Below are 16,216 nucleotides of genomic sequence, written 5' to 3'. Positions count from 1 at the left end.
CAAGTACCATCTGCTTACATCAATGTGCCCCTACAGTTGAAAACACTGTGCTTCAAAGCATGACCAGAGTATAGGTACTGACTAGAAACATGGCATAAAAGTCCTGGGGTTCACATACCTCAGCTTGAGATCCATTTGCTTCTCTATCTATCATGTATGCATCATCCAAATAGGAAATATTACTTTGAGAGTCCAGGAGACTAGAGAAATCTTAGCCAGAACCAACCACTACACACTATTATATACCGTAGGTTGTGTGTATAGTCGTGGCCAAAAGACACAGACTGACACAAATGTAGGTTTTCACAAGATTTGCTGCTTCAGTGTTTTTAGATCTTATAATCAGATGTTTCTATGGTCAGTGAAGTACAATTATTAGCATTTCATAGGTTTTTAATCCTTGACAAATATATCAAGTTTCTTTGAAGACTCAGTATTTACAATGTTGGCCCTTATTTTTCAAGTCTTGGGAGTTTTCTGGCCATTGAACCAAAATGTCAGTGTTTTGTTCGCCGAGCCACCTAGTTATCACTTTTAACTTGTAAAAGAATGATTGTCTGAAGGAAAAAGGTGAACAGCACTATCAGTCCCTGTGTCTTTGCCACAGTAAAGCATCCTGAGCCATAGAGTGGCTTTTCATCCCAGGGAGTGGGCTCACTCACAATTTGGACTAAGAACACTGCTATGAAATTTTATCTAATCATATTTCGAGAGAAAATTCTCTCAACAATCCAGGAGCAATGTGGTGATGAACAATGCGTTTTCCAGCATGATGGAGCGGCTTATCAGAAGCCAAAAATGGTAACCAAGTGGCTTGGTGAACAAAACATTGAAATTTTGGGTCGATGACTAGGAAACTTCCCAGATATCCTCCTTATTGAGAACTTGTGGTCAATCCTCAAAAAGAAGGTGGATGAACAAAAACATAGAAATTGTGATAAAACTCCAGAATAGGTAGCCACCAGTCAGGGGACAGGAGCTGATATCCCGCATACAAGAGCGAAATGCAGAAATCTGGAAAAATAAAAGTAACCACTGTAAATATTGAGTCTTTGTAGAAACTTGATGTACCGTATTTTTCTGACTAGAAGACACACTTTTTTCCTCCAAAATTTTGAAGGAAAGTGAGGGGTGTGTCTCATAGTCCAGATGTACGGTACATAGTCCGGCTGTTGGATGGTATGAGGGGGGGAGCGGCGGAAGAGCGGGTCACAGGAGGCAGAAGCCGCCTGCTGAAGCTAATACTGTGCCCACTGTTAAAGAGAATGAATATTCACTGCTCCCCACGCCCATGGGTGTTTAAAGCAGTGAATATTCATTTTCCTTAAAATGGACTGATTTCATCAACCAAGAAATAATTTGAATCAGTTTAATGTAGTCCACCTGACAGTGTATGTGGTTTACTGAGCACAATCCCGCTGACAGGTGCACTTTAATACAGTGGTGGCCAAAAGTATTGGCACCCCTGCAATTCTGTCAGATAATACTCAGTTTCTTCCTGAAAATGATTGCAATCACAAATTCTTTGGTATTATTATCTTCATTTAATTTGCTTGCAAGGAAAAAACACAAAAGAGAATGAAGCAAAAATCAAATCATGGATCATTTCACACACAACTCCAAAAATGGGCCAGACAAAAGTATTGGCACCCTCAGCCTAATACTTGGTTGCACAACCTTTAGCCAAAATAACTGCGAACAACCGCTTTCGGTAACCATCAATGAGTTTCTTACAATGCTCTGCTGGAATTGTAGACCATTCTTCTTTGGCAAACTGCTCCAGGTCCCTGATATTGGAAGGGTGCCTTCTCCAAACTGCCATTTTGAGATCTCTCCACAGGTGTTCTATGGGATTCAGGTCTGGACTCATTGCTGGCCACCTTAGAAGTCTCCAGTGCTTTCTCTCAAACCATTTTATAGTGCTTTTGGAAGTGTGTTTTGGGTCATTGTCCTGCTGGAAGACCCATGACCTCTGAGGGAGACCCAGCTTTCTCACACTGGGCCCTACATTATGCTGCAAAATTTGTTGGTAGTCTTCAGACTTCATAATGCCATGCACATGGTCAAGCAGTCCAGTGCCAGAGGCAGCAAAGCAACCCCAAAACATCAGGGAACCTCCGCCATGTTTGACTGTAGGGACCGTGTTCTTTTCTTTGAATGCCTCTTTTTTTTTTTTTTTCCTGTACACTCTATGTTGATGCTTTTTCCCAAAAAGCTCTACTTTTGTCTCATCTGACCAGAGAACATTCTTCCAAAACGTTTTAGGCTTTCTCAGGTAAGTTTTGGCAAACTCCAGCCTGGCTTTTTTATGTCTCGGGGTAAGAAATGGGGTCTTCCTGGGTATCCTACCATACAGTCCCTTTTCATTCAGATGCTGATGCATAGTACGGGTTGACACTGTTGTACCCTCGGACTGCAGGGCAGCTTGAACTTGTTTGAATGTTACTCGAGGTTCTTTATCCACCATCCGCACAATCTTGCGTTGAAATTTCTCGTCAATTTTTCTTTTCCGTCCACATCTAGGGAGGTTAGCCACAGTGCCATGGGCTTTAAACTTCTTGATGACACTGCGCACGGAAGACACAGGAACATTCAGGTCTTTGGAGATGGACTTGTAGCCTTGAGATTGCTCATGCTTCCTCACAATTTGGTTTCTCAAGTCCTCAGACAGTTCTTTGGTCTTCTTTCTTTTCTCCATGCTCAATGTGGTACACACAAGGACACAGGACAGAGGTTGAGTCAACTTTAATCCATGTTAACTGGCTGCAAGTGTGATTTAGTTATTGCCAACACCTGTTAGGTGCCACAGGTAAGTTACAGGTGCTGTTAATTACACGAATTATAGAAGCATCACATGCTTTTTCAAACAGTGCCAATACTTTTGTCCACCCCCTTTTTTAGGTTTGGTGTGGAATTATATCCAATTTGGCTTTAGGACAATTCTTTTTGTGTTTTTTCATTGAAGACAAATTAAATAAAGATAATAATACCAAAGAATTTGTGATTGCAATCATTTTCAGGAAGAAACTGAGTATTATCTGACAGAATTGCAGGGGTGCCAATACTTTTGGCCACCACTGTAGCTCACACACTATTCAAGAGAATGAATATTCACTGCTCTCCACTCCCATGAGCGCGGGGAGCAGTGAGTAGTCCTTCTGTTTAGTAGTGGGCACATGTGATCTCTGAGCGGCGGCTGTGGCTAACAGTGTGTCCGCTATTAAGGAAAATTAATATTCACTGCTCCCCACTCCTTTAGTCCCGGGCATGGGGAGCAGTGAATATTCCGGCAGCTGACCTCAGCGTGTGGGGGTGCATGTCAGTGATGTCATGCGCTGCTTGCACGCTGAGATCAGCTGCTGGCAGCAGAACGGGACGCTGCTAGAGCAGAGGGAAGGAAGGTGAGTAGAATCCTTAATTTTTTGTGTGTGGCACGTATGGGGGGGCCATATATACCAGGATGGGGATGGGGGGGCCATATATACCAGGATGGGGATGGGGTGCCATATATACCAGAATGGGGGATATTGGTACAGAATTTGGTTACATTACCCCTATAACAGTGTCAGCAGCAGACACCCCCCCCCATAACAGTGCATCATGACAATGTTTTGCTTGAGTTTTTGTTTTTCATACTTTCCTGCTCTAAAACGTACGTGCATCTTTTATAGTCCGAAAAATACGGTATTTGTTAATAAAAGATTACAAACTTATGAAATGCTGATAATTGTACTTCAGTAACCATAGAAATATCTGACTAAAAGTTAAACACTACAGCTGCAAAATCTTGTGAAGACCAAAGTGTTCATTAATCTTGAGTGGAAAAATAATAATATATATATATATATATATATATATATATATATATATATATATATATATATATATATATATATATATATATATAATATATTATTTTTTTGTCTGTGTATACAGTGGTGTGAAAAAGTGTTTTCCCCCTTCCTGATTTCTTATTCTTTTGCATGTTTGTCACACTTAAATGTTTCAGATCACGAAACAGATTTAAATATTAGACAAAGATAACACAAGTAAGCACAAAATGCAGTTTTTAAATTAAGGTCTTTATTATTAAGGGAGAAAGAAATCCAAACCTACAGGGCCCTGTGTGAAAAAGTGATTGCCCCCTAAACCTAATGACTCGTTGGGCCACCCTTAGGGCAGAGACACACTGCCGTATTTATCGTGCGAGGATCACATCGTAAACCTCGTACTGGCCGGCACCTCTCCTGACCTGAGCGTGATAGCTGCTTAGAAATACATCATGCTGTCATGTTCAGGTCAGAAGAGGGTGCCGGCCGGTGGGTTAAGTGCGATGTGGTCCTCGCACGAGTTATACTGCAGTGTGTCTCTGGCCTTAGTAGCAACAACTGCAATCAAACGTTTGTGATAACTGGCAATGAGTCTTTTACAACGCTCTAGGGGAATTTTGGCCCCCTCATCTTTGCAAAATATATGTAATTCAGCCACATTAAAGGGTTTCCGCGCATGAACCGCGTTTTTAAGGTCTTGCCACAGCATCTCAATCGGATTAAGGTCAGGACTTTGACTAGGCCACTCCAAAGTCTTAGTTTTGTTTTTCTTAAGCCATTCAGAGGTGGACTTGCTGGTGTGTTTTGGATCATTGTCCTGCTGCATAACCCAAATGCGGTTCAGCTTGAGGTCACGAACAGATGGTCGGACATTCTTCTTCAGGATTTTTTTTTTTTAAACCGCAGAATTCATGGTTCCATTTACCGCAGCAAGTCTTCCAGGTCCTGAAGCAGCAAAACAGCCCCAGACCATCACACTACCACCACATTTTACTGTTGGTATGATGTTCCTTTTCTGAAATGCTGTGTTATTTCTGCAGCAGATGTAATGGGACATACACCTTCCAAAAAGTTCAACTTTTGTCTTTGTCAGTCCACAGAGTATTCTCCTAAAAGTCTTGGCGATCATCAAGATGTTTTCTGGCAAAACTAAGACGAGCCTTTATGTTCTTTTTGCTCAGCAGTGGTTTTCATCTTGGAACTCTGCCATGCATTCTGTTTTTGTCCAGTCTCTTTCTTATGGTTTAGTCATGAACACTGACCTTAACTGAGGCAAGTGAGGCCTGCAGTTCTTTGGATGTTGTTGTGGGGTCTTTTGTCACCTCTTGTATGAGTCATCACTGCGCTCTTGGGGTAATTTTGGTCGGCCGGTCACTCCTGGAAAGGTTCACCACAGTTTTATGTTTTTGCCATTTGTGGATAATGGCTCTCACTGTGGTTCATTGGAGTCCCAAAGCTTTAGAAATGGCTTTATAACTTTTCCCAGACTGATAGATCACAATTACTTTGTTTCTCATTTGTTCCTGAATTTTTTTGGATCTCAGCATGATGTCTAGCTTTTGAGGATCTTGTGGTCTACATCACTTTGTCAGGCATGTCCCATTTAAGTGATTTCTTGATTTAGAACAGGTGTGGCAGTAATCAGACCTGTGTGTGGTTAGGGAAATTGAACTCCGCTTCTCAAAGATGTGATAAACCACAGATAATTTGTTTTAAGGGGGGGTTCACTTTTTCTCACAGGGCCCTGTAGGTATGGATTTTTTTTCCCTTAATAATAATTTCATTTAAAAACTGCATTGTGTGGTTACTTGTGTTATCTTTGTCTAATATTTAAATTTTGTTTTGTGATATGAAACATTTAAGTGTGACAAACATGCAAAAGAATAAGAAATCAGGAAGGGGGCAAACACTTTATCACACCGGTGTATGTAGTTTATGTAATATTACTATGTCCACACAACTTGGCTGTGGAGCAATTCATGCACAAAAATACCTATGTCCAGAAACAAGCTGAGCATGTGAAAGCTTGTGTTGGCATTACCACTTCCCAATTAGATTATGTTTGTTAGCACTTAATAGTATTATCCTAACGCCCTCTCCTTTAGCAGTAAAAATAGTCTCCCTCCTCCGCTTTCAGTTATCACAGCAACCTCTGTCATGATATACTTTTCTGCTTTCTTTAGCATGGGGCATGGGGCGATGCCAGGCCATACAGTGGCTGATGCGTCTTTGACAGAGTAACGCTTAGGGGTCCGATTAATTGAGTTAGGGCCTGTGTTCCTACTCACCTACTTATGTTAAAGCTCTTGTTGTACAGGTTTATTTCTTTTAGAACTGTGTTTTTCCCATTTATACAGAACCGGTGTAGTTGAATGTGTAACCTCTCCAGGCAGCATTTTCTAGAGTAGGAGCGAAATAGATTCATGTATGGCTTATGAGGGGAGGACTTGTAATTTATGTACAAATGGTAAAAAGATAGAAGCCCCACATAGAGTTTGATTAAAATCCTTATGAAATTGCTGTGAATGCGTAGCCTTTGTATTATAATGACCCTTGTGGTGGTTTCTTTCTACCAGGCCCTGGAGGTGAGACGGCTTTTAAAGCTACTGATAGCCAGAGCTTTGAAGGCTCTGACAAACAATACAAGAAGGTGAGGAGCAATATTTCACCACTTACATCTGTTTAAATTCAAAGTATTTTCTTACAAACTTGCATGTTGCCTTGCGTTACATTGTTTTTCACTTTTAGCTGGTTTTATCATTACATCATTTATTGATGTTTTTTTGCTGAAAATCGTTTTCATAATAAGGTGTACTAAAAAATAATCGCGTTTGTCTTGCTTGTACAGCTTCTGTGCGTCACAGTACATAGGTGGCTGCAGAGTGAGTTAAAGGGAACCTGTTAGCTGGTTTATGCTCCCTAAACGTGAGCAGCATGATTGCAGCTAGGTTATTTTTCTCTGAAACGCTCATGATTGAGCTCATTCTGATGGTTAAAAATCAATTTAGAAGATGTTTCAGGAGAAGAGAGATAAGGATTACAATCCCAACCCAAAATGAGCTCAGTGACTGATTTATTGGTAACATATTCTACTAAGAGCTGTGGCACAGAGGCTGTAGAATCTGACAGGCAATCTCTGCATGTGTCACATCTGTCAAACAGCTGTGACCGTTACAGGCGCGGCGACATTAAAAGAAATGCCGAGCACGCCAAAATACCCGGCGAGCACCCGAGTGTGCTCACCGAAGTGGTTAATAGAACATGCTCGATCATCACTAATGACAACCTTTTGATAAAATGCCAAAAAAACATATGTTTTAGGAGATTTCCAGCCTTGAGGCACAAGTCTGCACCCACTCTATGTGACTGTGCGCACTGTCAGGATTCTCAGGCGCTGGGAGCGATTTGCATACTCCAGGCCACATTTAAACTAGACTGGCGTCGCTGAATTCAGTTGTTTTTGAGCGAGTCCGCACACGTCTAGTTATCCGGAGACTGCTTGTATTCAAACCGCGCCCACCCACTCGGAGAAGCCTGACAACACGCACACTGCTTGATGTGAGGATTAACAAGTCTGCACTCACACTGCCTGGCGGCAGACTTGTACCCCAAGGCCGGACAACGCCTTTAAGTAAAAAAATAATCCCAAACATATCCATATTGTTTGAACGCAACCATCAAAAGAACATATTCGTACTTGAGTTCATTATGACAGATTTTAATTAGCAAATAATAGAGTTCCTCAGGAATCGATATGGGATGTAAATGCATGTAGCAAAATGTGAGTTTCCTATGGATACAATTTAGAGTGTTTCTAAAAAGTAGTGCAGCTGCATGGTATTGTGACTGGTGATATGCTTGGTAAGTGCAGGGATGTTACTGGTCCCAAAGCAAAATCTCACCTATCATGCTTCATTTATTCTACTTATTCATACTAGTGTCTTATGCGGCAGCAGTGCTCCATAAAGCACACCATAAAGCTACCGCTGCACCCCCTGCATGTGTCCGCAGAAGAGGGGCAAGGAAGCTGATGATCATTTAGCTGAACTCCTGTTTGGGAGCTGCAAGAAAGTGAACTTAATATATAAATTGATCTTTACCAAGGAGCCTCATGGTGGCTTTTAGAGCTTTTAATATGTAAGATGCTGTGTCTGCAGCCAAATAGTGGGATGCGCTATACATAAGTAAACATTATTACTTTTGGAAGGCTATGTCCCAACTCTTAACTACTGTTTTAGATTAAATACTGTTAAGGGAATCGGTCAGAAGGATCTACCCCCCAAACTGTATGGTTATGTTCCTCTCTGACAGATGACGTCACCCACACATTTATTGATGAAATATGTTGCTTCTCTGCTTCAATTCTTCTACCAATGAGGCTTAAGAGCTCTGGGAATGTCAAACTATTTCCCCAGCCTCTGCCTCTGTGACAGTATTTCTTGCCGGCCCCCTCTTACCCCTGCTTGACTGACAGCTCACTGGCTTGACTACGGGCTGTCAGTGTCAAGTAGAGGAAGGTGGGGCTGGGCGGTGAATAGAGGCAGAGGCTTGAGGGGTTATTAAGACCGATTCCCTATAAGTTGAGGGATTTGTTTTGCCCCTGTAATGCATGTGTGTGTGTGTACATTTACTGTATGTGTATACCTATCATATTCTAGTTCAGAAAAGCTTTTTCTTTTTTAACTTTTTTCTAGTCAAACATTACTATGTGACTATTTGTTTGCTATGGTCATGAAACGTTCCTTGTGACACCTAATTTGTAACGACCGCAGCCTTGATTTACATTTTGCTAATCCCATTCTATCTAGCAGATTGTGTGCGTGCCCTCAGTGAGGGGATTTCCGGCAAAAAGTGGGGACTGTCCTTGGTGTTTTGCCTATTCTCAGACCTTTTCCATCCTGCGCTCCTTCTGTGGTGACAGATTTGCATGCCTGTGACAAGCGACAAAACAAACTCAAACCAAAACCTACTGCATTGGTCCAGAAATGTTATATTTTATTCACTTTGCACCCTGCCTGCAATCCTAGCACTAATCCACAGGATGAGACAAAGATGTCCCCAACTCCAGTGCGGCCTGATCAGGTGGCTACCATCTTCTGTGTCCTGCGGGGGGATTGAAAGGAGAGCGGCATGCATGCTTGAATGTGTCTAACTCCTCTGATGTAGACATATAATGCATGTCATAGCATTATGATGAGGGCAGGGACCGACCTACCTAGACCCTCTATTGCTCCCTAGAATAAACAGACAGCAGGGCAAGTTAAACACGTTGTCCCTGTAACACTTTTACCGGCACAGTTCAAAAACTTTACTGCAACCCTATGACATTTTCTGGACACCACTTGGTCAGGAACGCAGCTATGCAGGAAAAAAGCGGAAGGGGATGTGGCCACTTATTTTTAGGGATTGTTGGGTTTTCCATTAGACATATCCTCACTGATTAGAGAATTGCTGATTTAAAAGGCAATGTAGCTTGTGTTGCACCACTGTATGGGGTGTCTTAAAGAAACATCGACCTGTAAATGCATTCCCAATGTGCCATGCACCTCCTCTCCAGCCTGCAGACGGGATAACACAATGGGGGAATTTAATGCTCCAGAAGTCTGCTACAATTTCTGCCAAAATTAATCGTTGGCTTAAGGCTTATTTTCAATGCAAGAACCATGGTGGCCACATTTAGCTTTATTTTTAGCATTCCTTGGTTTGCAAATTATAGTACACCCTTTCTTATCTCGCCTTTCCAGTACAGTTTATTGTATACATTACGCTTTGTTCAGTGTCTATTTTGCTTCTATACATTTGTCTGTCATTTTGCTTTTGTTTATACACCTATTTTATTTTGCACCCATCAGTTTTTGTCCCCCACCTTCACCCCGTCTCTATCTCTCTCTGTAAACTCATGGCAGGGTTTGCTTGGTGAACTCATTCTTTTACAAGAGCAGCTCAAGCAGCATGAAGAGGAGGCACGCAGGGCCGCTGGCAACATTAACTCTGGCAGCTCACAGCAGAAGCGCAAGGTGATGGGTTTTAGGACATTGGATGCAATGTACAAGTGTTAGACTAGGACTACACTGCGACCAGCGTCACCCCTTCTATGTAGTATTTCAGCCCTGTTTATTTGCCATCAGCCAGTGTATAATGGAGAAAGTCCCCATAGTTGACACCGCTATTGCACGGGCCATAACCTTTTAATGCAAGTTTGTGTGCATAGTTTCTCTAAGGCTATGTTCACATGTGGTGTTTTTGCAGCATTTTTTTTTTAAGTAAAATACTTCCATTTAGGAAGTAAGAATGCTGTGTATAAAATGCAGCAAATAACTCCTTTTTTTCTTTTTAAACAGATAACATGTGTGATTTGTCTAAAACACATGTTAATAAAGTAAATTTTATTAACCAATAAGGCAGCAAAAAGTACTGCAAAACGCAACACGTTTTTTTGCACTTTTCCATTGCTTTATTTGGGTGGGAAAAAAAATGCTGCAAAAACGCTGAAAGAATTGACACGCTACAGTCAGGAAAAAATAACGTATGCATGAGATTTCTGAAATCTCATAGCTTTTACTGGTGCTGTAAAACACAACTTCTTTTGGTGCAAAATAAGAAAAACGCGCTGCAGAAGCGTCTAAAGTGATATCTAGATCTTTCCTGCTCAGAGCTCTAGAAGCATTTTGGGGTGTTTAAGTATTTTCTGCTTATCTCATAACCATTACAATCCTAATGCTACTGTCACAATTTTGCCATTGAAGGCCACAGACAAGGAGAAAGTTGATCAAATGCAAGAAGAACTTCTGCAAACCCAGGTGGGTATTCTTCATCTACTGCTGGAGATTTCCAGGCCTTTTTGTGTGACGTGCGCTATCCTGACATTTAATATGTAAATTGCCTCTTCACCTCTTGACTAGAACTCTAGTGCCACCTATTGGAAGTAGCAATCGTAAAAGTCACTATCGCTCATTAGACAAGACTTTCCATATGATTTAGGATCAAAGCCAAACTAGAATCTCAATTTGCAGACAGTGTTTTGGGGTGTTGCCCCCATCAGCGCAAAGTGTGAGATCTGATTTGGCTAGGTGAAAGACTTAAGACTGGGATCTAAGGGGTAACGTTTCTCCTTATGGAGAGTGGCAAGCCAGGCCTGGCATGTCAGAGTGAGGAGACTTATACATGCATGCTCCTCTGGAAAATTTGTGAGGTGTCCGTCAGTGGCTTACTCCAGTCTACCAATACAGAACACATGCATGCTCTGCAGAAAGGGCATACATACACATTCTAAATGGGAGGTCAGGAGAGGGAGCTATTAGCCGAATGGGAATTGTCAATGACCACCAGAGACTTCAGACTCTCATCTTGTGTATAGGGAGGGAGAACACTGATTGCAAATGAAGGGTCATGAGAAATCAGGGCAGGATCTGTAAGGGTAGCGATCATACATTATTGTATACAGAGAAGAGAACCATTGCTGTATCCTGCTGGGCCAGGACTAGATAGCACACAGTATAGTGTCAGAGTCGTAAAGATGACCTGAGATAGTAGATTACAAGGGCTGCTTTAGAAAAGGAAAGAAGTGCAGCAATGACCCAGTGATGGCTCTCGAGGTCATGTATGCAGCAGCCTTCTGAGTTTCCAAAAGTTGCATTTAGTGAATAATAGGCTTCCTTCACACAAATTAGTTTTCTTCAGTGTTTTACAACAAAACGCTTGTTAAAGAACCACAATTTTTACAGCATTTTTCATTTCCTCTGGGGAAGCCTGTGAAAAAAATACCATACCTAGAGCCAGCTTCATTTTGAGAAAAATATCACTGACCCCTAAACTGCTACAAAAAGGCCATAAACCTAACCAATGTAGAAAAAAGTACACACATAATGTGCTATGGACTCTAAGGTAACATCTGGCCTCAGTGTTCTTGAGAAATGTGTCAATGATGAAAAAAGCCTTCAAAGATGTGTTCAAGTGCTGTATGGTGTGAATCCAGTGTTACTGGGAGGGACATGTCCAAATGATGTCCGCCTGAAACTGGTAGCGGCTTGTAAACTGCAGATCGGCGGGAAACTTAGTACAACTCGTAACGCATCGGCACCACTAATATGTAAAATATATATATTTTTCATAGTCAAGCAAGTCAGTAACCTTTAATCACTACATATTGACCAATTGTTCATGGGCCCGGTCCAGCTCTGCTGTTATCGCTGTGTGTGGTCACTGCAGAGCCAATGTATTTTATGATACTTATTCAGATGAGTAGAGGAGCAGAGCATGATGACTGTGAGGGAGCTGCTGTTCCCGTTAGTGAAGGAGGATTCTGTACAGTATATACAGTAGTAAACGCTGCACACAAGTCATTGGGACGTGATAACATTTCATTTAAAGTGTCTGTCCCGTCTTATGATATTGATGACTCTTCCATTGGACAGGTCATCAGTATCTGATCTGTTGGGGTCGGACCCCCGGCACCACTACTGATGAGCTGTTTTAAGCTCAGGTGCCGATTGGATGTAAACGGAGCCTGAACAGCATAGATTTGTACATTTTGTAATGTTTTTGTCCTAGAACTGCAGCTTCGCACATATTGAATTGAAAATGGCTAAGCCGCTGTTCTTCACATCGTCACAGCTTGTCAACATTTCAACAAGTCATCCATTCAAGAAATGTATCAAAATGACACATGCATAATGTATCCAAATCGTTGGCAAAGTGTTAAAAGGAATCTGTCAACACGAACCACCGTCATGTTGCTCTCTGAAAGATTGTCATCCACAACTTTACTTAAGAAATCTGTTTCTCCCTGACTGAAAAACCATTGTTTTCATTTCATATGCAAATGAGACTTGCGTGCCCTAGGCGTGATCAAAGCATTTTTTACACCTCCATCTTTCTGGCTCTTTCCCCCACCCAGCCCCACCTTCCTCTGCTTGATTGACTGATCACTACCTGTGTACTCAAGCAGAGGAAAGCGAAACTAGGCTGGGAATAATGTGGAAGAGGCAGAGGTTTGGGAACTACTTGACACTCCCAGAGCACTTAAGCCTTATTTGCATATGAATTAAAACAGTGATTTTTCAGTCAGGGAGCAACAGATTGAACAAGTGTCATGACCATATAAACGGGGGATTGTTTGTTTTTTGGGGTGGGGACTGGATCATTTTGACACATTCCCTTTAATATTTCTTTATATTTTACTTGTTTATAAATGTTCTATGTCAATTACCTATAGACTGAAGCTTGGGTTTTGCCTGTGTTTTCCTGTTGGACTGATCTGGGTACATAGTTTTGAAGCTCTACTAGTGCAACTTCTATCACTTTCCCAATGTAAATCTATTCCCTTTTTAAATCCTAATCTGATATTTGCTCCCCAGAGTTTCTTTAGTCCTTCAGTTCTGTCTGACTAATTTAGTGGTTTGATTTCTGAGTTCTGCAGAATATTCATTTAGAAAAGTTATGGCTTCTTGGTTCACTGCTACTTCAAGAACCTATATTTGCTTAGACATTGAATTCTGGGGAATGCTCCTAATGACCAAACAAAAAGCACAACGGCTTGTATTCTAGAGACACTTCTGATATTGTATATTTTTTCATGGATTAGTTAAAGTACCAGCGGATTCTTGAACGTCTTGAGAAAGAAAACAAAGATCTAAGGAAACTAGTGCTTCAAAGAGATGATAAAGGCATTCATCAAAGGAAACTTAAGGTAATGTGCATTAGAGAGATGTATATGAATAAAGGTATATATTGCAGATATGTCACTTTGTTAGATACACTTTCAGACATGGCACCGCTCTGATTGTACACTTGTATAGTAGCATTTGCCGTGCTCAGTAATTCTATCTGAGGATGTCCTATCAGTAAGGTAAGGAAGCACTCCATTAGGAAATAGTGTAGATTGTAGAGGGTGCGAGTTCCTTTGGAGCCATCCCCTGAGCTCCTGTAAGACTGCAGCAGATAGGAGGAAGGAACTGCACACCAAGAGGAGCAGAGAGATGCTTTTAATACAATTTTGAGTATCACTGCACATATATTAGGAAGTTCTAGGGTACGGGGTTAACTTTCCCAAAACGCAAGCCAGGACACAATCCTTCATCTCACATGCGGTTTGCTTTTTTGGGGAAACCCACTCCGTACCGTAGATCCTCCTGACTTGCAGTACCTGTCTGATGAAGGGTGTTATGCCAGAAACATTGCACCACTTATTTCTGTTAGTGTGGTGTGATTAATGGATGTGAGAGATTCATAATGAATCTTACTAAAATCATCTCTCCGTGCCTCTTGGTGTGCAGTGCCTTCCACCTATCTGCTGCCGCCAATCTGTCTGTGGCACGTGAGCAGCTACCAGAATGTGGCAGACTTACCAATGTGTATATAAAATGCATCACTTTTTCAGTTACAGATAAATGTGTACTGGGAAAATGGGCAGATATTATGCTGTTCTTCGAAGAGTGACTTATATTTAACATTTTTCTTCTACTTTTTGTGTCTGATGTAAGTAGAAAATAGAGGTGCGCTACTGATTATGGAGGAGTCAGGAGAAACGTCTGTCGGCCAAACTGTGGTTCAACCAATTTTGCGGTTGATCGCTATCTATTGTGTTTGTAGGGCTTTGGACTAATGGTGGCCTAACTCTCCTCTATCGGTGGGATCAGCAGACACTCTAAGGCTACATTCACACATCCTCCTCTATTTTTACATCGGTGTTTTAACAGACCATTTTTCTCTTGTGTGCCATCCATTTTTGCCTCCCGAGTTGCATCCGTATTGTTTTCGTATTTGTTTTTAAAAATTGAAGCAGATAGATAAATAAATGTTCAGGCAGTGTATTACCTCTCTAAAATGGATCAGTGAAAGATAGATGTAATTCTGATGCAACGCTGAAGTACAAAGTAAATCTTCCATGTTTCATCCGTTTTATTCTCCGTAGATTTTAATGGCCCAGTCTGATCTGCAAAATGGATGAGAATAGGACATGCTCTGAGTTTAATGGATTGGAAATATGGATCCATTTTTAAAACATATCTGTGGATCAATGAGAAACTTTATGGGTTAGTGTTCCGTCTGTTTAAAAAAAAAAAAAAAAAAACAAGAAAAAAAACAGAAGTGTGAATGTAGTCTTGGTTGTATGGGGCCTGCTGACTCCTGTCAGACAAAAGAAGGTTCCAGCCTGTTAAATCTCAACGTCTGATCCTATTAATATAAACTGCTGCCAGAGGAGTATGGGGGCTTAAGACCCTGTTTACATCTACGTTGGATGCTCTGTCAAGAGTTGGTCAAAAATACTCAAAAAACCTGATGGATCTCAATATACTTAATGTGGTCCAACGGCTGCCATTGGTGTCCGGCATCTCAAGGATCAAGTAGTTTAGTTAATTTAATTGTCCTTTACAGGAATTTAAAAAAATTCCAATGTGAACAGATCCTACACCCCATCTATTTGCCAGCAACAAATGAATGGTAGCAAGAAGAAGCGGACTGTCAGAAGGGGAGTATGGCTGAGACTACACAGGGATTATGTGTAGTCTGTTACCACGGAGATGCACAGATCTGCACAGCAACTGCAGACACAAAATGATGGGAAGCCATATTGAGACTATATGCAATGTTGTTTCATTTTTAATGGGAAAATAAAAAAAGAACTTTGATGTCCTTCATGAGACTGTAATGTAGAAAAATCGTGTGCTTTGTGAATTGTCAACATGCAATCATTGCCAATGTAACGGTCTGCTTGACTTGCCTGCGTTACCAGTGCTGTAGTGTAAATGGCTTATTTGTGTAAAATTGAAGCTGTTCAGTTTGCAAAATCTATGCTGGCACTAATGTGCCATAATTGTTTGTAATTTGTTTTTCTTTGTCTTAATTTATTATGAAAGTTTGTTAGTAGCTTTCTTAGATATTTGCATTGATAACTTTCATCATGTATATTTTAGAAATCCCTTATTGATATGTACTCTGAGGTCCTGGACATCCTCTCCGATTACGATGCCAACTATAACACACAAGACCACTTACCTCGGGTATGTTACTGGTGTGCCTGCTTCACACATTCTTAGATGTATATTTTTTTGTGGAAGCTCATCTAGGGTGTTTATTACTGTTGTTTTCTGAATAGGAGTATCAGGGGATATCTGACAAAATGTATATATTTGGCAAGTCTCTCCGTTAGAGTGCTTTCACATTGCGTTCTGTGTCCCTGTTGGGTCATATGTCCGAAATCCCCCCACTAAACGGGGTCCGGGTGTATGCGCCGATGGGGCCATAGACTGTAATGATGCAGACAGAGCGAAAGTGCACTGCATTATTTTCAGGAGTGGCCGTCTACTGGAGGCGGACACCCAGACGCAGTCTACTACGTCTGAGTGTTTGCCTCCTGTGGGTGTACACTCCCAAACATGATGCAC

At 41.3% G+C, this 16,216-nt stretch overlaps 1 protein-coding gene across 10 annotated transcripts in view; it reads left to right on the top strand.

Moving 5' to 3' along the window:
- OPA1 (OPA1 mitochondrial dynamin like GTPase) overlaps nt 1–16,216 on the top strand; it is a 126,898-nt gene that overhangs the window by 22,228 nt on the left and 88,454 nt on the right. For 5 of the 10 annotated variants that reach the window (XM_073675067.1, XM_073675066.1, XM_073675063.1 and 2 more), the window contains 5 exons: nt 6,407–6,480; nt 9,737–9,847; nt 10,577–10,630; nt 13,414–13,518; nt 15,746–15,832. In XM_073675067.1, the coding sequence (XP_073531168.1) occupies nt 6,407–6,480; nt 9,737–9,847; nt 10,577–10,630; nt 13,414–13,518; nt 15,746–15,832 (431 nt within the window). The remainder of the gene's footprint in view (nt 1–6,406; nt 6,481–9,736; nt 9,848–10,576; nt 10,631–13,413; nt 13,519–15,745; nt 15,833–16,216) is intronic. The other 5 variants (XM_073675069.1, XM_073675068.1, XM_073675070.1 and 2 more) reach the window with 1 other exon arrangement.

The sequence above is a fragment of the Phyllobates terribilis genome, unplaced genomic scaffold (genome assembly GCF_046119375.1).
Source record: "Phyllobates terribilis strain yellow unplaced genomic scaffold, ASM4611937v1 Scaffold_3__8_contigs__length_932513732, whole genome shotgun sequence".
In the NCBI taxonomy this organism is placed as follows: domain Eukaryota; kingdom Metazoa; phylum Chordata; class Amphibia; order Anura; family Dendrobatidae; genus Phyllobates; species Phyllobates terribilis.
Note: the sequence above shows the minus strand (reverse complement) of the source record. Positions and strands in the feature narration are given on the sequence as shown.